Source organism: Cylas formicarius, unplaced genomic scaffold (assembly GCF_029955315.1).
Source record: "Cylas formicarius isolate icCylForm1 unplaced genomic scaffold, icCylForm1.1 PGA_scaffold_1__22_contigs__length_36826433, whole genome shotgun sequence".
NCBI lineage: Eukaryota > Metazoa > Arthropoda > Insecta > Coleoptera > Brentidae > Cylas > Cylas formicarius.
In genome coordinates this window covers 35,508,203-35,533,193 of record NW_026844264.1, presented here as the reverse complement: position 1 = coordinate 35,533,193, position 24,991 = coordinate 35,508,203, and the positions used below count along the sequence as shown (strand labels likewise).

At 37.9% G+C, this 24,991-nt stretch overlaps 2 protein-coding genes across 3 annotated transcripts in view; one reads left to right on the top strand and one right to left on the bottom strand.

The window, feature by feature from the left end:
- Nucleotides 1-24,991, top strand: part of LOC132696065 (mitoguardin) — a 71,940-nt gene that overhangs the window by 7,973 nt on the left and 38,976 nt on the right. The gene's annotated exons all lie outside the window — the stretch shown is intronic.
- Nucleotides 3,018-24,991, bottom strand: part of LOC132696066 (protein unzipped) — a 49,735-nt gene continuing 27,761 nt past the window's right edge. For both annotated transcript variants that reach the window (XM_060660623.1, XM_060660624.1), the window contains exons 2-3: nt 7,407-7,619; nt 3,018-5,897 (exon numbers count right to left, since the gene is read on the bottom strand). In XM_060660623.1, coding sequence (XP_060516606.1) covers nt 4,636-5,897; nt 7,407-7,611 — 1,467 coding nt within the window. In that variant the 5' untranslated portion in view covers nt 7,612-7,619 and the 3' untranslated portion in view covers nt 3,018-4,635. The remainder of the gene's footprint in view (nt 5,898-7,406; nt 7,620-24,991) is intronic.

Below are 24,991 nucleotides of genomic sequence, written 5' to 3'. Positions count from 1 at the left end.
CGATTTTCGACTGTTTTTTGGATCTTGCTATGAAACACGATAAGATATTTTCGATTATATACAGGGTTTTCAAATTATAGGCAAAAATCAAAAAGATCTAAAAAATTGTTCTTTCACAGCATAATAAAAAGCTGCTTCGCGCTACGCGCTACGAACTTGCCCCGCCCACCGACGATTTTTCGAAAGCAATCAATCTCCCAATGGCAGCGTCCATGTTTCCTGACGTTTTCAGAAGACCTGCCGACGAATTTTCCATTAAAAAATATGGATTATTCGCGTTTCTTTTTTATTTGCTACGTTAAAGTTTCAGGAGATGTTATGGGAAAAGTTAACTGATGTTTTTTTCAACAATAACAGTAACGATTCCATTCCATTGGTAAAATATTGGGAAGGCTTAAAAACGAAAAAATTATAATTCCCAATGTGCCAGCAAAACTCAACATTCCTAGTTCCAAAATTAGTCGAAAAAGAGTGGGACGGACAGAAGAGCTTTCCATAGATGACGTATGATCTTTTTTATATTGACTGTAACAATATCTTGAATTTTTTAGAATTTTTAGAATTAAGATGTCGAAATCTGTTTAGGATGAAATGGGGACAATGCGTGGGGCAGGTTATAACTTCGAACTGTTATACTGGTTTTGATACAGATAAAGAGAAAAATAAGGTAATTAATTAAACTAACAAGGCGGCATTTGAATCGATTATTAATTATGAATATCTTAATTGGTTTATTTATTTCTAAGTTTTTCAATTGCGCTCTTTTAGAGGCCGACTGATAAATGCTAGTTGAATACATGTGCCCACAACTGTTGATGTTAGTTTTTCAAATTTTTTGGATGTGATTCTGGGTGGGAGATAAACTAAGATTTTCAGCTTTGTCATAAATGATATTTGAAAACGTATTGGACTCGGATGTGGACCACATAGAAGCAATTTCAAGATGCAGAGACAGAAGAGATTGATTTAGTCTATTTCGTTACGGGTACGTTGAATTTTTTCTCGAAGTAAAGCAAAACTAGATTTACGAAGAATTTCATAAGGTGTTGAGGTTTTGATCTGGTGAGATATTTTCAGCTACAACCGCTGCAGGAGAAATCCAGAAGATTTGTAAATGGCATTACAGTAGTTTATGGAAGTTTCTGTAAAAAATAATTGTGTGATACTTTATGTATTATTTTGTTGCGAAATAAATAGATATTATTATAATAATTATTATTATTATTGAATTAAATTGAAGTTAAATTTTTTGAAATCGTTTGTGTGCTATCGATGGAGAAGCAAATGCGGGGGCTTTTAAGCGTCCAGCGGGATCCGCGGGGGTCTGTTGTGACCTACTTTAAAAGCGCGGCGGCTTTTTCTAAAGAATTTAACTGCCGAGCACAAGTTTACTTAATTGGATTCGTAAATACGCATAAAAGCGAACGCCCAAACATCGCTGAAAATGGTGTTAATAAGCCCATAAAAGCGGGCAATTTTATGTTGGTGTCTTAACCGCTGCCAGAGTTATTATCAACCAGCGTTTTAAAGTCAATCTCGTACTATACCACAGATCTTGGCAGCCTCTAATTAAGTCATTCAAGTTAGATGATTTTTGTGGAAACTACCGCGTGGTGTCTGACCGAAAAGCCTGTCTGAGGAACATCAGCAATTATATTTCGTGGACACAGTAATACAGTATTAATCTTTCATCTAATTAATCAAAAATAACACTACTACTTCAAATACGGTTGGAGTTGATTTAATCTCGATTCGAGATACAAAAATTTGCTTGCCTTTTGGTTATGGTGCATTGATGAACATCATAAATTCCATTCCAAGCAATCGTTAAACCTATTGCCAAGATGGCAGACCCTAAATAACTAAAAGATTTGCGGCCTGTAATTATACTCCCAGCAGTGTTTTGGATTCTCAAGTAATTCCTTAAACCTTATCAAAAAGGCATTATAGGAGGTCGGTACAGTCGAGTTGTAATTACAAACAACGAACTCTTTGGTACTAAGTTGATTAAGTAAGGTGTTCCACAGGGGTCAGTAATTTCAGCAATTCTCTTTTCTCTATATGTGCTCTGGTATGAAGCTTAAACAGTTTGCCGACGATTCTGAACTGAGGTTCAACAAAAACTTAACGCAGATCTTAACAACTTGAATTTATTTGCAACAAATCACAACCTAAGACTTAGCCCTCAAAAAACTCAAATTATCATTGATTCTTTCATTCTTTGATTACGCCGAAACTTATCAAAACTCTAATCTATGCTATTTCCACGTTTCTTAGTCTCAAACAAAAGGAAAATGGAGTTTTGTTTCGTAATCACTCATAGCGCCATCTAGTAGTCTACAAGAGGAATGTGCTGGTAATTCGGTTTCCAATTTCAGGTTAATATTGCATATGACCTTTTTTGTACTATTTGTTGTTGATTTACGAACCTCAGAGTAAAAAATATACAGGGTGTTCCATATAAAACGAGTACATTTTCCTAAACCCTACATTCAATCGTTTTTCTGTTTTGCACCAGCGGAGAAACGATTATTTTTTTGTTTTGTTTGCTGATTCAACCGACTTTGTATGTCTACTAATAACAAAGCACTGAATTTCTGTATCATTATCAATCGAACGATAAATGTTCCACGTTTTGCACAAAAACTATGCGTACGAGTAGTCACGCAAGATGGCGCCACGCCAGAAGGTGTACGTGCTGATGTTTGTATTACGCTAACTAATTATGCACCTGTATGTGCAATTTATGTTAATGCGTTCGAACGATCCGTCAGCAGTTGCCAAACGATCGCGGTTTGCCATTGCGTAGACGAAAACGACACCATGCGTTCTAAATATTTTTAATTATCTACATAAAACATGAAATGTACATTTAGAAACAATATAGTAAGATATTTTTATACACGTATTTCAGTCCAATACAGCGTAAAATCGGTAATCTTCGTTACAGCAGGTCCAGGGGTCCTCTATTGATAAATCCTCGGCTTACAGAGTGAGATACAATTTTTTCCTTAATAGTTAGAGATATGAGACGAGAACAGTACGCCGACTCTTACGGGAGTCCTTATACATAGCAGAGTTTTAAGCCTAAAATATGTTGTTTAATTATCACATACAAATATGAACCACGAACATTTTTTTTTGTTTTCGAATAAAGCATCGCAAATCGCCTCTAGTCTACGCAGAACTCTGGTAATTTAAAACTTATTTGTACTTATACGAGAATGGAATGGTAGCTACTGTTATTATCACTGTTCCTTTGATTGATTTCTTTTTTTTTTTGCTACGTTGGGCCTGTGCTCTCTAACGTCACTTAAATTACGGCATTATTTGTACACGTCCTTCCAATACTGAATCAGAAAAGCCTTACTTAGCAAAAATATAGTCCACTCGCTACGATTTGTTTTTATACATATCTCGCTTGCAAAATATATATTTTCCTTACGCAGTACATCTACGTTCCTAGAAAATAAATTTTCGGACAGCGATAATTTACAAAAAAAAAACTAAAACTAAGAAACGCAGATCTCGGATGGATGCGCGCGTCGCGTAAAGGAACCCCGCAATCCTCGAGTAGTGGGCGGGCAGCTTACGATGTCCGTCCACTATTTTCAATCAGGCCTCTTCTAGTTCATTTTTTGTGACAGGAAATTCGTTATAGTGAAATGGATCCAGAAATTATCAAGAAATTGTTTGCAAACTAAAGCATAGCGTTTTGATAGTTTTGGTGGTGGCTCTTTTTTTTTCTTAACTCGACAATTTGACGTTTTACTACGCCACTGGAGGGAATATCAAGACGTTTTCTTCCGAGGGCAGCTGCGCCATTGGCAAGACGATTTCTTCATTACCTCGAAACGAAATTTTGAAGAAGTTATCAATGTGAACCCCAAGGAATGGTGACCAGAAAGCTGAGGCTAGCTACTCGACTGATGAGAATATCTTTTCAAGACGTTCTCTTCATGATCTCGAAACGAAATTTTAAAAGAAGTTTAAGTCTCATTATTCGAATTGAATTAAGAAACCCTCAATCATTAATTGGAGATGATCAAATTTTTAATGTAATAGTTACAGCTCATGCATTCATATTTTTTTTTATTGTTATACCTATTTTAATTGGGGGATTTGGTAATTGATTAGTTTCAATTATACTTGGAAGGAAGAATCAATATGATCACTAAGAAACGACTTGTCACAGAAATTGTGACCAAAGATCTGTTGACAAGAACCTATTATCAGAAACATCCATTTCCGCCATGGTGTGTAAAATGGTGACCAGACATCGCAAGCATGACTATTAAATTGTGGCATGACGATGATAATAGTGGCGTTAATCGTCATCTTCATTTCATTAGCTACAAGCAATATCTGTTTTCTCCGCGCATTGGGGTACATTAAGCATCCGAAATCTGCGTTGGAAGATAATCTACTGGATAAAACTATACCCTAAACAGACTTCGAGAACAATCATAAAATAATATCACCACAACGTCACACTCCGACCTCCCCAAATCTCTATGTACACCGTCACTTTATTTACACTCCCCCCCACTCGAGAAGAACACAACGATGAAGAAATCAACACATCTTTCGGTATAATAAATATAAAGCTGCAGCTGTTGCGTGTCAATCAACACTTTATGTAACACTCAAGACCATCACCGCCATCGGTAGCAACAGATGCAGAACTATCGCAGCCGCGGAAGCCGAATCTTTCGCGGAGATCTCGGTTTTGCTCTCCAGCGACGCCTCGCGGACGGTATGCTCGTCTGACATCATGGCGCCGTCTTCGGGTTTCTTCTCGGCCGCGTGAAGCTCTTCCTGCTTCCTCTGCAGTATCACCTCAGGCGCCACCTCTGGCAACTCCTTGAGCGTGGTAGAGGTCGGCCTGACGGTCGTGGTGGTGCTGGTAGTCGTTGTGGAGGTCGTGGTAGGCGCAGGCGTAGTAGGCACGTAGCTATTGTTATGCAAAAAGTAGATGGGGCTGTAGTTATACACCAACTCGATCACTTTGTTCTCGCGTTTGATGTCGCGTATGGTGATCTCGCGTTTTTCGTTGTCCTTGTACAAAGAGACCACCGTCGCGGTGTACGGTATCTCCATTTCCGTATAGTTCCCCGTGAGGGTTACGTTGACGGCGGTGCCTTCGTCGAGGTGCATCTCAACCGGGACCGTCTCCACTTTTTCCTCCTTCTCCAAGATGCCCCACTTGCCGAGGATCTGGCTACCGTTGGGCAGGAACACTGTGTAGGGCAGCCCCACCTGGATACCGTGGCCTTTGCCCCAGTTGAGCGAGTACGTGTAGTTGTAGCTCATGACGCTCTCCACCCTCTGAAGCCCGTCCTCTTCGTTCTTCAAGATGGCGTGAGCCAGCACCCTCTTCTTCTTCGGGAACCGTCTGCTCGAGCGCAGGAATTTGATGTTCCTGAACTCGTAGGCGATCGGTTCCGTTTCCACCAGGATTTCACCGTCCTCGTACGATATCTCGTTGTTGTTCTGCTCGACCAAATGGAACACGCCGAGGTTTTCCGACGGGTTGAAAGTGCCGATATAGTGACTCAACGAGCCGGTTTTATTGTTACTGTTGACGGGTTTCCTCGACACGAACGTACGCAGGATGTTCTCGCCGCTGGTGACGGCTCCCGCGGGCAGGTTCGTATACTTGTTCTTGCCGACCCAGCTGAGACGACCGCTGTCCTCGACGTTGACCAAGACCTCGAAGTGTTTGTACTCTTGCACTTTCCTGTAGAGCGACACCACGCAGACGTGGTTCTTCGGTCTGAGCTGACCGGACACCCATATGCTCGTCACGGTGGCACGGCAGACGTAGACCGGTTCTTGTTTGTTGACCACGTCGTTTTCGAGGTTTTCGTCGTAAGAGTTTTCTGACGGGTCGGCATCTGGAACAACGAGGACTTCATTTAGATGACGCCATATGCGAGGCGGTGCTTTCGCAAATTGCATCCACGTGGAGAGTTTTAGCTTCCAGCCATTCGTATCTAATTACTCAGTATAATTACAACGATTAACTTGCTTAACATTATAGACCCTGATAATTTAAAACAGGCATACATAAGCCAATTAGAATTTTAATATGAAGCAGATACATGACCAAACTGTCTCAATCTATCACCTTATATGGCTGTTTTTTAATTTTTAGAGGCTTTCTCCATATTCGCCAACAAGAGCTGGCCAGTATAATACGCTACGTTCATTACGATAGAGACTAGGTTGAAGTTTGTGTGCACGATGTCACTTACAATCCGAGATATAGTTGAAAGTCATCTGCAAATTGACGCGAGAAAAGATATTTAAGCCCGTAACAGATGTCTGAGGTGTAAAGCGAGAAGAACAATGTTCCCAGAACACTACTCTGGGGAAATCTTCGAACCACATCAAGACTCGTACCAAGTAAGGAATTTTGTAAAAAGAACCCAACCCAAAGAATTTATGTTTGATACAAGAGTGTCAAATGCTCTACTGCAATCAAGAAGAACTAGTAATATGATCAGATACGTTTAAGAGGACGTTTGTGTAGAATGAGAAAGTTCAGTCACTGTTCTTAGCTACTGGTATAACACTGGCCCACTCCCAGCCACTGGTTACGATCCAGAAACGAAGCAACAGTCCAGCCAATGGAAAACGTCACTGTCTCCCCGTCCAAAAAATGTGGTCAGGTCAAATCAAACATCAAAACGATGCTGATTTGCGTTTTCGACATCAACGGCTTAGTTCATGCAGAGTTTGTTCCGCCAGTTGAGACGGTTAATAAAGCTTTTTAAGTTTTAAGAAGATTGCGCAACAGTATTCCACAAAAAAGACCCAATTTGTGACGGACGGGGGACCGGTTCTTTCACCACGATAATGCACCTACACACACAGCCATTTCTGTTAAGCAGTTTGGTTGGTTAATGACATGGTTCCTCTGATCGCCTGATCTCGCTCCGTGTGACTTCTTTTTATTTCCACGTATGAAAAAGGGCATGAAAGGACAGCAATTTGACAACATTGAAGGGGTCAAGAAAAAAACGAGGGATGAGCTGTCGGCTATAGCCAAAGATGAACATAAAAAATGTTTCGAACAGCGGAAGCACCGCTGGGACAAATGTATTGCTTTGTGCGTTTCTATAATAGAATGTGATTTTGCATTGTGCATACTATTCCGACTCTCCTTTACATATAAGGTTATAAATCGCATTATGCATGGCGACATGGCTAAATGCCTTGTAAATATTTTTTCACTGGGATGGTATTTAGCACGTGACCATAATAGGAGGTCCATTTGCATGTGCCATTGATAATATACGTAGGGGCATGCTAACACCACGGATTTGGTATTTGGCTTAACTCTTACTAGCGATTTACCAGAGTAAAATTGTTACGGTTGGTTAGGTCGATATTCGTATTACCTGGCATCACTTGGTAAGCTGCGATTACTGCATTTTTCAAAACGGATTTGTCTTTGCCGTCGGTCTGCACCCACTGAAGAGTAGTGGATGTGATGACTTGGTCTAGATTTTCGGAAAGGATGTGAACCCTGGGATCCGCGCCGATAAACGACACTCCCAGTATCGTCAGCAGGGACACCAACCGGATCGGATGGTAAGGCGTCATGTTTTAACCTGAAATCAATGAATTAAATAATTAAATTCAACATTCTTTAATATTTAGAGGACAAATAAAGCCAACCTATGATCAATCGCGAAGCAGACACCGCCGAGGTGCAAGAGAAGAACCAATTATACTTCGCAGAGGAGTGCACGGACAATTATTATTATTATTGCGGTCTCGGCGATATTTCATTGCCTCACGTAATTAGACTTGGTTAGAAATGTACGGGGGATTTTTTTCTACGTCATCCGGCAAATTGCCAATTGTTTTATGACACGGGAAGTTATTAACCTGTGCCGGTATAAATAGTAAACCTCATTTTTCCGGGATCGCTTCCACTTAACGGTTCAGATACGAGGAGCTCGATAGAATTTTGCGCAAAGCTAACCGAGGTAAAAAGAGAACATTGACATGAAAGATTAGTGTACGCCCATAGCCTAAGTTTTGTTGAACTTGAAAGAACTAACACAAAGAATAAACACGGATTTTGAACTACAGAATAAGTAGCTGTGCTACAACAAGCTATCTATAAAGATACAAAAGGCGAAAAAGTCACGTAACCCATTCATGTACCGCAACCTCGTGATACTTTATGAACAAGTGATAGCTGAAGACATTGTGTTGGTTTGTCCACCAAGCAAGAACTGAAACTAAACAATAATCACCAATTGTGAACATTTATAAACATACAAAAGCATATGATTATAAATCAAAAGGGGAGCAAACAATGCATCTACTTGATGAAGCTGATTATCAAAACACTAAATGAAGTACCCGGAATCCACCCTTCAATAGCAGTTATTGGAAGCTTTAGATGTTCTCACCAACTGCTCCATCGACATAGGTCAGTTCACTTCAGTTCAGTTTATTCCCATAAGACAAGTTTACCAACTAAGTAATTCTTTAGTTTTGATTTAAAGTTTCTTTTCAATTAACATTTTTTTATTTCTGCAGGTAGCTGTTAAAAACGACTGGTTCTATATTGTATGGCCATTGATATGAACACAAATATACAAAAACCGCATGTTAACGTGGAATGCTCACTTCAGTTGCAGTTATTGGAACTTTAAGATGTTCTCACCGACTGATTGACAGTTCACGTTACCTTTTGTGCAACAACCTGATCGATACTAAGCACCTAAGATACCTTAAGAACAAACTGAATGAACAAAGCCATCAAAGCATTACTTTTGAAACGGTGAAACGTTTTCAGTACTTGTGCTGCAGTTTGTATTCTGTTTGTCGGGTCCATTAAGGATTCTCGTTGTTTTTGATGGATCCCTGCAAAAGCTACTTTCATCCGGGTTTGAAATATGTGAACCAGTAGAATTAAACAAAAAATGCCGGAACCAAAACCATCGCACCATCAAAATAGGTTCGGCAAAACCGCGGACCACAAAAAGGCGATGCGCTAGCATCCGGTTCGAATGGCATTTTCGCGCTGTAAATCGTGCGGATTTTTATCCATTACGGTTTATCTAACTGTAAATCCGAAACTCCTCTCGCAACGTTACACACCGGACTCTCATTTCCATGACGATCGAATAAAAAGCTGTTATAATTCTTTTCCTGCCGCGAGAGATCGCCGGGCCGCGACGGAACGAATTAAAAGGGAACATTAATAATTTCCCTGTTATCGTGTTTTTTTTTCGCCGCCTCGATCCGCAACGTTGGTTTGCAGCGACTTTGTGATCGCTCGTCTTGCGGCTATTTCAATTCGGAACTTTTATTAAGATAATATCGCTCAAAACGAATATTTTATGTAACTTCTTCAGAGCTTAATTGAAACTTGAAAGTAAAAACATGAATTGCGGGATTCTTCCATGTTCTTTAAGCCTAGCTGATATTTTTCGTCCAATGTTATGCATGGAATGCTGTAAACTCCTGCCATCTCGAATGGAATTTTGTCTTTGATGGATCGAAGATGTCGAGAGATTTTTGGACAAGTTGTAAATCGTTTTTTTCAGAATAGTTTAACTTATCATGCCTATTAAAAAGTTATAGCTAGCTGTTATGGTTTTGGTGTTTTCTAGACGAGTTTTATTACAAGTCCTTGCTTGTAGAATTTGAAAATAATTTGTTAAGACTTTCCGTTTTATTCATGTATTATTAAAAGGGTCTCTTTAAACATTAGTTTAAATGCCAGTTTTGAATGCCTAAAAAAGATATGGGTTTCAGAATTGGCGCCCAAATCGCCAGACTTGAAGGAAGGAATTATTCACATGCTTCCAACCAACATTGTAGTATTAGCCATAGAGTCAAATCCAGTTCTCATCACGCGGGTGCAATTATATGACCCAAATCAGAGACCACCAAAATGTTGGGTTATTAGTAACAATATTACAGGGTTATATTAATTGATAACAATTCCAAAAGTCCAATATCCAAAACGTTTTGTTTTTTTTTAAGTTTCTTTCAAAACAGAAAGAGTTACATACTCTATTTATACGAACAATTTAAAACATTACATACATAGGAGAACCCAGTGAAAAAGTTTCAAAACATTTGTCAAAATGTGGTTTAAAATTAGCTTTCAGAACTAACAACATAATAGGAACATTTTTAAAGAACAATAAAACGAAATGTCCAAAATCTCAAAAAAATCAGGTGTCTACAGGTTGAAATGCGGATCTTGTCCTAAAATTTATATTGGACAAACAGGTAGATCCTTCAAGAAACGCATTGACGAACATAAAAGAGCGTTTAAAAACAATAGTCTAGATTCCAATTATGCTACGCACTTAAACACAGAGAAACACATTTTTGACGTCAACTTTGATATTTTACATACAGCCGCAAAAAGTAGAAAATTAAATTTATCGGAAGCCGTGGAGATGAACAAAATGATTGCTTAACGTTCAATTAGATTTAAATACCTTTCCTTTATTGAACTTCAATTCTCACAACAACATTAATTAAGGTTTTATTGTCATTTTTCGGTATATATGGTAGCAGGTAGTTTGTAAATATTAGATTTGATTGTTGTCGAAACAATTGTCATTGTCAAAATATATAATTTCGTGAAAATGTGAACTTTTAGTTCTTATTTATCTTGTTAAATGGAATTTCGTCAAGTAAAAGCCACCTCAGTTCAGTTTTTCAGCTTCTTCCGTTCTTCAGTCCGTCACGTTTCGGACTTGAGAAGTATCGAATTCCGCTGTTTAAAATCTCTGTATACATTCCGTTGACATATACATAACAAAATTTGACGCTCCGTACGGATTATTGTTCCGTCGCCATGTTATTTACATGACACGCGGTCATTGCCTGGTTATGAACCACCGCCAGCCTTGATGTTTCTTTAAAGCATAACAGGCACGAGTCCGAACAAAAAACGGCGACTAGAGCCGCGTTAATTCCAATTATAAGCGGATTTTTGCGTCTCGCCTCTTCCGAGAAATCTCGCGATGAAAAATCGGAAATTGTAAACGGGGGCAGGTTAAAAATTGTCATGAATGGGACGGCGCGGCGATTCATTCGAAAATGTGTCACTTGTCCAACCGGATGCCTTTAATTGTGCGACGTGACCCGTGAATCAGATTTCGCTGTTATCAATTGACTGGCAACGCCAGCGTTCGTTCTTGGTATCGTTGATATTTTAGACCCGACGCAGACCTAGACATACCTGTTACCTCCGAGTAAAGAAAACTATGATAACCCACCTAAATCTGTTGTAGATAATCCAGTTAGCAAAAAAATGTGACTAATCGTTTCTGACTGACTGACTAAAGCTCCTTTCATTTTTTAAACTTTTTTTAATGTAGCCAGTTGGGTTTAGTTTCGTATGTATTTTTTTTTTGTGAAGCTTGCAAAAGAAAAGATTAGCAAAGTTTAGGAAAATTGCCATCAGGAAATTAGAGAAGATAGGCGTACTTTACTAAAAAAAGGAAACAAATTTTTGGTAGCCATAAATATTGGCACGTGAGAAGCTACATGATTTTCTAACTATGATGACCAAACTCACCTAAAGCTATTGTAGTTAACAAACAACTATGGCGATAAAAAAAAAATATATTTTTAACTTATTTTTAAACTTTTTCTTTTAATATAGCAAGTTTATTTTGGTATTTATTTGTGTTTAAAGCTTGTAAAAGCAAAGCAAAGCTTAGTCAAATGTTCATTAGAACATTAGAGAAGATGGTAGTCTATTTGGCTCAAGAACAAAAAAAATTCCTCCTGCGTCGGTTTTTGCTGCCCCTCATTTAGCTCACCCCCCCTCAAACAATATATAAGCAGGTACAGAGTAAAACGCGAGCCAGTTTCAGTCAAGCTCTGAAGAAGCCAACAGGATGAGTGGCGAAACGTCAGTAAGCTTGACTAAAGAGGAATGCGTAAGATTTGTAAAAAGGTTTTATTTTATCCTGGCGACCATCTCGGCGTAATATGAAATTCGTGATCGTTATTAGCGGGCTTATAGCCACAATCGAGCAAAGGCGAAAAGTGCGAGATAAATTCCGGCGGTATTCGCGCATATCTTTTTCTGGTGCCCGTTTCGCCGAGGAAGTCGTCAATAACGCGACCACGGCGTCCACACACGATCCCCAGCATCAACTACATCAAACGCAGTAATTGGTTCGACCTTGCGGAAAAAATATTTTGCACGTCCAAGGAATAGGAACGGAAATTTTAAATTAGAAGCGATCATTTCCCCGTACATCCGCGGCAATGGGAAAAAACCCGGCCCCTTAAAAACAATCTCCCTGTACAATACGGTCTTCCTTTTTAAAAAAAACTTGGAATATACATCATCTCTTATCAACAAATCTCTAAATAATAGTAAATAAAAAAATAAAATAAAAAAATTAAATGATTGTCAACATGTCATCTTAAATGTTTTCTAAGTTTTGTCACTTCTTCTTCTTCTCTTTTAATGGTAATGGCTTAATTGGAAACTCTCGTAAAGTAAATTTAAAACGACACTCTGTTTTTTGCTGGAAATATGGATGACCTGCTGCCGAAAAGAGTCGTCACTGCGAGAAAACAAACAAAAAGTAAAGAAACAAATGCATGATTATAACAAACAGGAAAGTTCTTCGAAAATAGCTGTATCTAATAAAGAAAAATAGGGGCATTTGGAATGTGAAGAATGTTCAGAATGTCGTGGGTTGAGCTTACGCGGAAATGCTTATCAGAATGAACAAAGAGTTGGAGGTTGGCTGGGTCGCATAATGCAGGGTCCAAAATATGATTATCAAGAGGAATATTCTGGGCAAAATGTCAATTAGGAAAAGAAGGATACCTTGGCTACGGAATCTACGGAAGTGCTACAACATGTCTTCTGGGGATCTTTTCAGAAGTCAGGATTGCATTGATGTTAGGAGACCTTCGCTAATAGAGAAGCAGCTTGAAAAAGAAGTAGGTTAGGTTAATCTAGTATATCACAACGGCTCATCAGCAACCAACATCTTTGGCAGCAAACACAACAAACGTGAATGCGTTAAAACTTTGGTTCAAACTGTATCTCATTGAAGACTGCATTGTTTGCGACCGCGGCTGTACTCTAGTGGCGCCATTGCCTTTGTGTATGTGTGTGTGTGTGTGTGCGCGCACACTTTTATTTATTCCCATCTCGTTAACATTCCCAAGCGGCTTTTCTAATTATGACGAATAATTAATCCAATCTCTTATGGACTGTAAAAACGTGCAGCGTGCGAGACGACGCAGATAGCGTCGCTACGCTCAAAAAGGAACTGATTGTGCGACGCGGTCAGTAAACAAACTTAATATATGGTATTAATTAGCTACGACCAATTTAGAAGACTGTATCGATAGAATGGTGGGAGGTCTCGGATAAACCGCTATCGGGAAATATTTCCTCGTCAATCCCAAGAGTTACGCAGCGATAAACGAAAAGCTGGCGTGCTGGGCTGTAGAACTGGACACGAAATCCTAGTTAATACGCAGTAAGGTAATCGCTTTACTTAAAATTTACGACGCGGCCTCAAGAAGGGCGGCCATTTGGTCACGCGACAACGAGCTGACGGCAGGAAATAGCATTGGATTTGTTCCTAGTGATCCCATTAGGGAAATGTATGTTTTATACGATTTTTTCTTCTTGAGAGACGATATCATAAATCCGATAAAACGCCGATCTCTTCTTCTCAGAGTTCCATCGTCTCTCGAAGATTGGAAATGACAATGCGGACCTTGTTGAAACTGCTGAGTCGAAATTGCTGACGTTTCGCCAATCATCCCGTTGGCTTCTTCAGAGCTTGACTGAAACTGGCTCGTATTTTACTCTGTACCTTGCTTATATCTCGGATGACTGATTCCCAAATTGGTGACAGGTAAAGACCTGAGTCGCGGTTAAAATTGTTCCTTGTCTGTGATGATATCTTTTTTATATATTTTTATCATTCCTTCTTTGTTCATATATTTTCTTTTGCCATATTGTTGTCTCAGCCAGCCAGCTTGTCGTTTCCTTACTGCTGGTATCATCATCACCCTGTTAGGCCCTCTCTGAGATATTCATATTACAGTTGATGTTAAAAGTGAGTAAAATTTTTGGTAGGTGTTCTTCACTAATGTTCCCTGTTTCCACTATTTCCTCTACCAGTATTCGCAATATATGTTATTGTTTCTCGCTCTGTCAAATACTTTTTCCAAGTCCATCAAACAGAGGAATGCAGGCGTATCTTAATAAATGTTGCATTGCATAATTTCAAACATTGCTAACAAATAACTGCCACAACTGTTATTTCGTGGAATTTTTGTCCCGGTTCTATTCATTTTTTGGTTAAAACGACAAACGAAAGCGTAATGCGTAGGACAAGAACCCTGAGGTGTGCTAAAACTGTTAAATGTTACTATAACGCAACATCTGCGGTTCATACACGTATAAAATCCGCCGTAACATTTATAAATAAATCCCCGGCGCTGTAACCGATGTAAACTTATTCCTATTTTGACGGCTAAATCGAAATCGATTACGGTTTCCCGATAATCTACGCTACCTCGGGGCTGTGGGTTTGTCTTTGCCGGCTGCATCCGCCGTTTTGCAAAAATACCCGAGAGAACGGAACCCCGAGGACTTGTAAAGCGACGTTGCCGCATTTAGCAGAACAGTCGTCGATAAATAACCGCGTGTATTGCGACCAAAAATATAGTGCTTTTATTGTTTTGACGTTTTAAGTACTTAACCGTAGACCTTCGCATGACCGTGGAAAACCCATCCCGACAGATGCCTATTTTCCATTATGTAGGTCTTGCCTGATATGGCGACCGTTTTAAATTTGATTAAGCATTGATGCTGGGGTGTATTTTCGAATAAGTAATCGCGTTTATTTTAACATCAGGTAGGTCAGGTTTTTTTAATCCAAAGTTATCGTGAGGTTGACCCATACGTAGAAACAAAAACTCACTTGTATTTCAACAACATCTGACTGACGGAGAAAGTAATAAAGTAAAAATAATTTTGTTGTTACGTCTATCGAAATTGACCAGAACTGAACTGAATTTCTTATTTTATTATTATATATTCGTTGTAATACTCTATAGTCTTCTATATTATGTATTCTACATTCTTATATGTAAAACAATATTTATTATATTCATGCAAAGCATCGTCCGATGTCAACGAACTCGAGCAACCATACAAACACTGTAAATTGTTAAACCGAACAATAACTTTGCTACGTGGTGCGCCACTTAATCCCCAAAATCCCTTGGGAACGTCGATGCGATAAGTTTACCTGGTCCCGGGTTTATTTCGGTTGATATGCCTGTCAGACGCATTAAAGACTCGCCCTGCTTAAAGCGTCCGACGCTTGGGGTAACATAGTTCCCGATTTAATCAACTTGTATGTGTGTTTGAGAAGTCCGCATCTGGCTGAACATCAATTATGGACGCACAACAAGAAGGGACCCTCAAGGAAACAACTCGCGAGGAATATTGACGCAAATAAGCAAGAAATGTAGTAGTAATTGTTGCTTAGCAACATTACTGACTCAGTCTTCATGGTATTCAAAAATACTAAAATATTTCTCAAAAATTTCTTTGCCACAATCCGTCTACAAGATTTATTGTTTCTAGCATTTAGCATTTAAAAAATTAATAATCTGTATATTTATGACAGGATGAGATGATATGTGACGTTCGTGGCAAAACATTTTTAACGACGCCGAAAATCAAAAATACTTGGCGTTGGTATACTTTGACCAGAAATATAGTGCTTTTACAACGGACCCCGTGAATAACTTTGCCCACCTCCAAAAATGCAGCCCCTTATAGAACACCCTGCCGAGCAGACCCTTACCCGTAACCATTCCAGGACCGTGCTAGAAATTTATCTACCTACACTAACAAACAGGATATAAGTATGTTTCAATCAAATATTTTCTTCCTTTATTACTTGTTTATCACAGTTAGACTACTATCACTAAATTTTATTATTTCTTCTTATACGTGTTTTCAACTCAGACCAAATCATCTCAATCGGGTGAAATATACAATGATACCGGGGTAATCTAAAAATTTCATAAAATTACTGACTGAAACTGTTTCAGTTAAAATATTATGCTTTTTTTTGTATCAAATCAGGTTCCATTTGGAAAACAATCTACTTTTAGTTGTTTTCTGTCGAATTTGAACTTTCCTTTGTATACTTATGTATAAATTATATGTCACATCTTATGTGCCCCGAAATGTTTTTTCCCAGTGGTTCGTTTACGCACCAGTATTTTTTTGTATGTTTCGAGTTTTTTTTGACACTTGTAATGTATTCTTAAGTGCAACAAAATAAATAATTTCAGTGCAAAAAAAGTATTTTTTTTTATGCTTTGGGTAATATGGGTTAAGCTCAGACTAGACCAACGAAGAAAGAACAACAAGCCAATCTTTGTATGTTTTGTTGACCTCACTAATGTCTTTGATAAAATTCAATTGATAGATTAAAGATTCTAGAGAAGAACAGCCTTTATAAGGGAAACACAAAAACTCGTAATTCTGGGTATTATATGGAGGGACAAATGTCTAAACACTGAGACTAATGACATATAAAAGTTCAGTTAGATACATAAGAAATCACTACACTAGTGAGAAATGAAGACCTTAGAGAATAAAGTGGAATGCAAGACGTAGAATAAGAAGAAATTTCTGGAATAATATTCTGGTAAATGAATGAATGATGACAGATGGCAGAGAACAATATTCTAGTCGGTTGAAGAACCAGGGGAAGACCATCGGGGAGGTGGAAAGAATGCTGGACATCCTTATCAAGACATGTATAAGAAGATATTGATTAAAATCTATACGTATTTAATGTTCCCTAGTGACAACTTCTCGAAAAATTTGATTTTAATGGTATAAATAATTAGTGAGTTTGATAATTTGGATTTGACAAACATTTCGACATTTATATTGTACTTTGCGTGGGAAGGCTCGAGTGACGCATTTACGGGCGATTCGCATGAGAAATCACAGGCGTCAACCGTATTGCCTTGTACATAAATGTCCGTATATGGAACACACCGAAGGAGTTCGACACGACGCTCAATAAGCGTTTGAAAATTGTAAATAACATCACGTAAAGTCTAAATATAGAGAACAAAAATATTTAAACGATTAAGCATACCCCTGCTTCGGAATTAGTCACGCAATGCTTCTTGTGTTTCGCTATGCTGCGTGTTTTGTTCTGCATTTCTTCGAGCTCCCGCGTCACTCCTATATTGGAATTCAGCTTTATTTAAATAATCCGAACTGACGGCATGTTTTATATAGATTCATATAGCCAAACTGCAAACTTAGGTAAAAAGCTTTTTTTAAATAACAGCAAAAAAAAGCAGTAAAAATAGTAAAAAACTGTGTCACACCAGCAGGTCCTTCTAATTTCCGGACCATCTATCACAAAAGGCTCACATACCAGATTATAATTAATGTTGCAGATATTTGTTTATATATAATGTTACACGCCCAAAGAATTCTTTTTTCTAGAAATTTTAAGGGGCAAAAGTATATTGCAAATGGTGAATCTGCACCAATTAGAATGATTCACCACTTTTTTTTTTTTAATTGTATAGCCTGCCCACTTAACCCAATATAGTGCAAAACTGCTGTAATTTATTGTGTCGCGTCTGTAGCCCTGAGGATGTCATCACTGACATTTGCCAATGCCGAGGGACATCCGTGATACCGTCTAAATCCCTGATTTCTCTCCAGGTGTTCTGACAGCTGGTTATTTATAATTTTTTCTAAAACCTTGGAAAGACATCACTAACTGGTCTTAAATCTTTGAATTCTTGAGGACTATTACTTTTTGGTAGTGGTATTATCAAAGCTTTTTTCCATGCGTCTTGAAATACAGGTACATGGTAAAAGAATCGGACACCCCAGTTGAATTATGGATATATTTAAACTATCAGCGCCACTGACATTCCACTTAATTTCATTTATTATATTTAAAACATCGATCTCCGAAACCAATTTAAACTTTAACACATCTTGGTTCTCAGCTTAGGTTTGTGGTATTGACGATATAAAAAAGTTATTTATTTCGTCGGGGTTATTTAAAGCTTCTGGAATATATTTCTTTTTCTTTTTAATTTCCCCACAGATAATAAGTAAATTAAAAAGAGTAAATGATTCGGTAGTTATACGCGTAGGGTTATAATTTTTTGTGAAAGGCCTAAATTCTCTGGTAACGAGTTAAACTGTTCATATAAACCAAGTTAAAATCATCCACGCTGCAGAGGTTGTCGTTTATAATAAGTTGATTGACGTCAAAACATTATCAAAATCAGACATAAAGTTTACAAGTTAGAAGCAACTCCGAAAATAAAACTCATTTTCTGAAGAGGCAATTTCACCCAAATCTGCACAAATTGTTCATGTTTTGTGAACTCATTCCTAATAAGTGTACATCCATAACAACCTCTCATCTTATGAATAAGAAAATATTTTTACTTACATTTTTAATACAAAATAATTTTTGCCCACATTTCATTTTTTTTTAATATAATTAAATATAAATTAATAATATATAATAATAATACAAAAATGTGTATTTAAAACTTCATTAGTACCAAAAAATGTTTATTTCAATTTAAATTTTCTTTTACCAAAACATAAATTAATTATACATAAAAATATTATATTCAACAGTTTAGTCACGAGCGGAGTGCAGCGGAGCGAGTGTCTAAAAAAATATGTGGTTAGAATATAATTAATTTATGAATATTTCCATTTACATCTCACTTTCAATTTTATTTAATTTCATTAAATATAAATTAATTAAATATAAAAATATTACATCAAACAGTTTAATCACGAGCGGAGCGCAGAGGAGCGAGTGTTTAAAAAAATTGATAAAGAGATTATTTATATAAAAATATAATTTCTTTATAAAGACGATCTATTTATGAAAGTGTTCTATCTACGAAGGCGGTCCGCATATGGAGGCGATCTGTATACGAAAGCAGTCCGTATACGAAGGCGGTCCATATACAAAGGCGGTCTGTATATAGAGGCGGTCTGTATATGAAAGCGGTCTATATATGGAGGCGGACTGTATATAAAGGAGGTCTGTATATGGAGGCGGTCTGTATATAAAGGTGGTCTGTATATGAAGTCGGTCTATATATGGAGCCGGTCTGTATTTGGAGGCGGTCTGTATATGGAGGCGGTCTGTATATGGAGGCGGTCTGTACGTTACTGAACGTGAGCTGGGTTTAGACCGTCGTGAGACAGGTTAGTTTTACCCTACTGATGAGCCGTCGTTGCGATAGTAATGCTGCTCAGTACGAGAGGAACCGCATGTTCGGACATTTGGTTCACGCGCTAGCTCGAGCGGGCACGATTGCAAGAATCTCCCCGGGGGGTAAAATTTTCCTTTTTTTTTCCACCGCACGCCCGTGGACAGAAATCGGAAATTAATCATACCGAATCCCTTAAACAATAATGTGTAACTCGGCCGGACGTGTGAATCGAAACTGGTCCATCTAAAAGTCATCTAATATGGTGGCTGGACGCAATAACCGGTAATCAAATTTGAATAAAATTAACAGGCGCGTCAAATCAATTAGATTTTATTACGTCTCGTTCGTTATGTCCTTTCAAACGCTTAATGGCTCGTATATTCAATTAGCACGATTCGATATTTTACATTTTCTCAGTGCATGCCGGGCACTGGCGCGGACAATGATCGCGTTAATTTAAACGACGCCCACCATCTTTGTAAATCTATTAATAGTTACGGAAATAATACGCAGGGTTATTGTTGTTTTTTTACAATGTACACCGTTGAGTTGGACATCAGAAGTAAGAACTAATTTTTTAATAGAAACAAATAACAAAAATGAAATTATGATATACGGGGTGTCCGGTGATTTAATTATTAATTAAATTTGGCAGCAAAGGGCTAAAAAGACATTAAACCAACGAACGCATAGACGAAGGTTGGGGTAGACGTGGGAGGGAATTAAAGACAAGGAAGTATCTAAGTAAAGTAGAAACAACTGCAGTTTTGAACTTTTTGAATACGATACTTCTCTACGAGGTGTGTTCAAAATGTAAGGTGCACTTGTTATGTTGGTAGACATGTCTCTAACATATGTTAACACTTTTAGTCAGTTTCTGTTGTAAAAAAAATGGAACAATTTGCATAAAATTTTTTGTAAAAAATGGAATACAGTGCTGCAAAACACTTGAAATGTTGACAACGGCATATGATGAATCTTCCTTGAGCAAAAAAAAATATTTATACAAGCTGTTCCAAGATGTCCGGGGGTCATGCTTCGCAATAACGCACTTGATCACTCGTCGTTGCTTGTGTCTAACTTTTGGTCGAAAACAAAACCGCAATCATGCTTCAGCCCCCATATTCACCCGATAAGGCCCCCCGCGACTTTCTCCTGTTCCCAAAACTCAAGAAATCCATGATAGGAACGAGGCTTGGAGCAGATAAAGAAAAGTTGCTTGCAGAACTCAAGACTATACCAGAAGGTGCTAACCAGAAGTGCTTCGAGAATTGGGAAAAACGTTGGCACAAAAGTATTATTATCTGGAAGGAGATTACTTTGAATGGGACAACATTAACTTTGATAAATAACTAAATACTTTTTGTTAAAACTTAACGAGTCACCTTCCTTTTTGAACACATCTCGTGTGTTATTTATCTTGTCAAAATACTGTAAATATTGATAAACGCTCTTATTTGCTCGTCCATTATTTTCTGTATAATCCCAGAGAGTTTAGCCAGAATACTAATAGAATGCAAATGATCAAACTCTGCAGTTTAATTTTAATTTTAGCCAGGGGTATGGTTCGTGCTTGTTCCCACGGTGCAGGAAAATATGAGGACAAAAATTTAACACACTTCAACTTGGTCAGTTAAGCTGAACTGTTCATCAATTTCATGAATAACGTTATTGTTATATAAGTTAAGAAGTTATTGGTCGGGCGAGTGGAGCTTAAAAGAAATATATTATAATAGCTTTTGCATTAATAAGACAATTAGGTAGAGTTTTTTTTACTAAGAGATGATTTGGAAGAGTCATCATCACTTCAAATATAGCTCAGACCAAATAAAGTTTACACTATAAACAGTTCTATTTTTTTTAAGTCTACCTCGATACTAAAAAACTACTACCAGCTACGGTTCTGCCCAAACTACTCAGACGGATTCAGCTTCCCCATTGCGATGTTCAATTATTAATCTCCAATTGGTAATTCTTCCGAACAATAGGCGATCTTGAAGAAGAAGGCGTTTTAAGCGGACCGTCGTTGGGGGGGGGGGCATATCAGCCGGCGGCACGTGTGTTTACGTACAAGTTGCAGTAAACGCAGGGGGGTTGGCATGGCAACCAACCAATTTTCAACCCTCGATCGGCCCTATAGAGCTGGGCGCGATTTAAAACCGCCCGCAAAAATCGTATACCTGCGGTAGTCAAAAGTTCGCCACAGGGTGGCTGACGCTGGGAGTTTTGGGACGCTGAATGCCTCAGAGAAAAAGATAGGCTCGCAAGGCCACGAAATCAGTCTCATTTCCTCTTGTTTAGATCTTGTAGATTCTTATCTTCCTCATGTCTCTCAAATATCGCTTGAGTTCATACTTCCTCTCACTTGTTATTGGCACTCCAAGGTACTTAAATTTCGTTTGTTGATTTTTGTATTATTATTATTGTGTTTACCGTCGATGTGTTTTGTCTGAGCCGTTAAAAATCAAATCTTATTTCTCAAATCAAAAAATCAAAAAATATCAAATTTAGTGAAAAATTTTTATCACTGAGTTTAATAAAGTTATGTTCCTAAAATTGTCGGAATCCGGTTTTCTTCTTTTGTTCGTTTACGCACCAGCATTTTTTTTGTATGTTTCGAGTTTTTATTTTTTTTTTTTTGGCACACGTAATGTATCCTTAAGTGCAAAAAAATAAATTCAGAGCAAAAAAGTATTTTTTTTATTCTTTTTTGGGATAATATGGGTTAAAACACTAAACTGCCAACCGGATTTTAGTTTAAGATTTAATTTAAAAAAAAAGGATAATACCGTATCCCCCCAAAGAAAACAACTATAAATCCACAATGTAAAGCGAAACGATGAAACAAATTACAGACGTAATACACGCGTAAAATTAACTGTAACCAATTGCGTAACGACAGTCGGAAAGATTTCAAGGGCGTCCTAATCGCCATTTGCAATTTAAATGTCTAAAGCAAGCAGGTGCGTGGCGAGATTCGCCGGTACAGGTCGGTTCATCGAAAATCGAACCTTTTTTTTTACGTTTATAAAAACTCCGTTTTGACGACGGGACGGGGGGAAATTCCGGCAAGATTGAGATCGGTTTTAAGTTCACGTTATGCGTATAACGTCTTAAGTCGTACGTTATCGGTCGGACGCGGTCTAATAAGCGCGAAAGAAACTCTTTTATTTTCTTCCCTCCAATCTTAACAGGCTATTAATTGATTGCACCGTGGCACGTGCTTGCAATTTGCCGTACGTAGTCGCTACGTCGCGTTTGTAATATGTAAAAATAAAAGTGTCGAGAACAAGAGACAATATTTGAAAATTTCTCACAATTTCATCTCCATGTTTGTACACAGTACACTTTCAACATGGTTCACTAGAGGTTTCATAAATCTCGACGTAGATGGCGCTGGGGTAATATAAGTGTGGGGATTTGATCTCTGATATTCTTTTGGCGCCTTTTTTGGTTGTCTGTGGTCGGTGGACAGAGAGAGGTCAATGGCGCTAAGACGAGGAGACACACGTTATTTTACACGCACAATTTTATTGTATTTTTATGTAGTTGCGGGAATAAATACTGTCGTGTCAGTTTCCGCGTTTTTATCTGATCGTAATCGGACGACAGCCTCTCGGACCCTACATAAGTTCCAATTCAAAAACTCGGTAAATTTTAAAAACACAACTTATTTATTTTGAACGTTTTTTTTTTATTTCGATCATTTTTAATTTTATTTATTTGTTTATTTATTTAGACCTAACCAAAACGTTTAACAAGAAAGAGGTTCAAAAATTATTGACAACTAGAGCCTTTTCATTTTTCAGAGAAACTTCCACGGGCTACTGTAATACATTTTTATAAAACTTCTGATCGATCTGGTCGAAGATGTTGAGAGGTATTTGGACAAGTGGTAAATCTGTGGCCAGCGATGTTTTCAATATTTTAATAATTTCATTGCTGTTGGAAGGTTGTAGTGAAGTGTATTTTATCTAAAATTAAGTGTTTTATAATAGTTTTTTATAGACATAGGAAAAGCTTTATTTCAAGCTTATAGCAATTGATTGGCCGCTGCTGCGGAAATAACTATTATTCGACGTGTCTTCGGGCGTCGCACCTGTCGACTCGATCGGATCGATAGCACGCGCGTATCGCAGCAGGCCGGGCGGTCAAAAAACGAAACAAGAAACAATCGGGAATCGGGGTCTACGTAGGCCGGTCTGGTCGTTTTTAGCATCGTCTGCGGCCTCATATTTTAGGCACCCCGCTGACGCAGGTAGTCTGGCGGCGAGATATCGGGGTGGCCCGGTTATGTTCGATATATTCGGCGATGCACCACAGTTTAGAAACGGATAGAGAGTATTTTAGGGGAAAAAATGATTTTTCGTTTGGCGCTTTGTAAAAGACAATGAGGGAGATCAAAAGAAGATTCCAGAACGGCAAAGACGTCGAAAGACGAAGATCTTACGTCATCTATGGATCGCAACCTTAAATCTGTTATTAAGGCTTCTTCTCTAATCAGACTCGGTAAAGAAGTCAAATATTCTGCGTCTCTGCGGACTTTCCAAGACTCACAAACCAGGATTGATCCTTCGATCTATTGTTCCCTACATAATTTAGAATTCCGAACGATATTCTGGTTGGTTTCAACGTAGAACCCTATCGTTATTTCTTGGAAGAAGAGTGGCACCATTCAAAAGAGCTATTACAAAGTTCAATTAATTGTAATTCCCGTTGCTTAGTCGTAGCATATAATTTGATTAGAAAAATAAGTGGTTTTATTGATATAGGTGTATTAAAATGTATTGCATTAACAAAAAGAATTTTAGAAGTCACAAAAAAAAGATTTATAAAACAGACATTAAAAAGACACAAATATTATTGCAAAACGCTGCTGAAACAGATGTTTAAACTCATCGTGATTTTACTAATTCTACTAAAAATAAACTGAACTTCGTAGATATTTATTTAAAAATAGAATATTCTTATAAACAACTATGAAAAATAATTCACAAAAATATTCTTTCTTCTTATCAGTTATGGAAACTTTATATGTGTCTGCCTTCATTCCTATTATGTTTTATATCAATCTTGCAGGAGTTTTCATCTCTGAATTATTATTTATAAAATATGCTTAGCTGGTGTTCTTCTTCAACTTTAAAAGCTCTTAGCTCACTTTCCAAGTCTTTTAAATTCATGATATGTGGATAGTTAATTTCTACAACTTTTTTTTTGTAAAACGAGAACTTTAACGGTATTTATGAACAAACGTCGGAAATAACTAGAAGCTTCGACACCTTGCATATAAAACCAAAATTATGGAAATTATGGTCAAAAATCCCTTCGAGATTTTCTTAGCCATGTAAAATTTTGTTTAGATATTATACCTCAGCCCTAGTCATTGAACCCAGAATTAACACACCTTGCATGTGATACACAAGGTACACTTTACCAAAACCTTTCGAAAGCGACTCTACGCTTGCCACTGGTGTCCTTTACATTCAAAATGTCACTGACAAGAAATATAACGTCAAAACCAGATTGAACTTCTTCTTGTTTTCGTTCCTTCTATTAACGGAGGTTGGATATTATCATGGCTATCTTAATCTTGTTAACAGCTGCTCTGAATAGTTGGTTTGACGTCATTCCAAATCATTCCCTTAAGTTTTTGAGCCAAGAGGTTCTTCTTCTCTCTTGAGTCCTTCCGCCC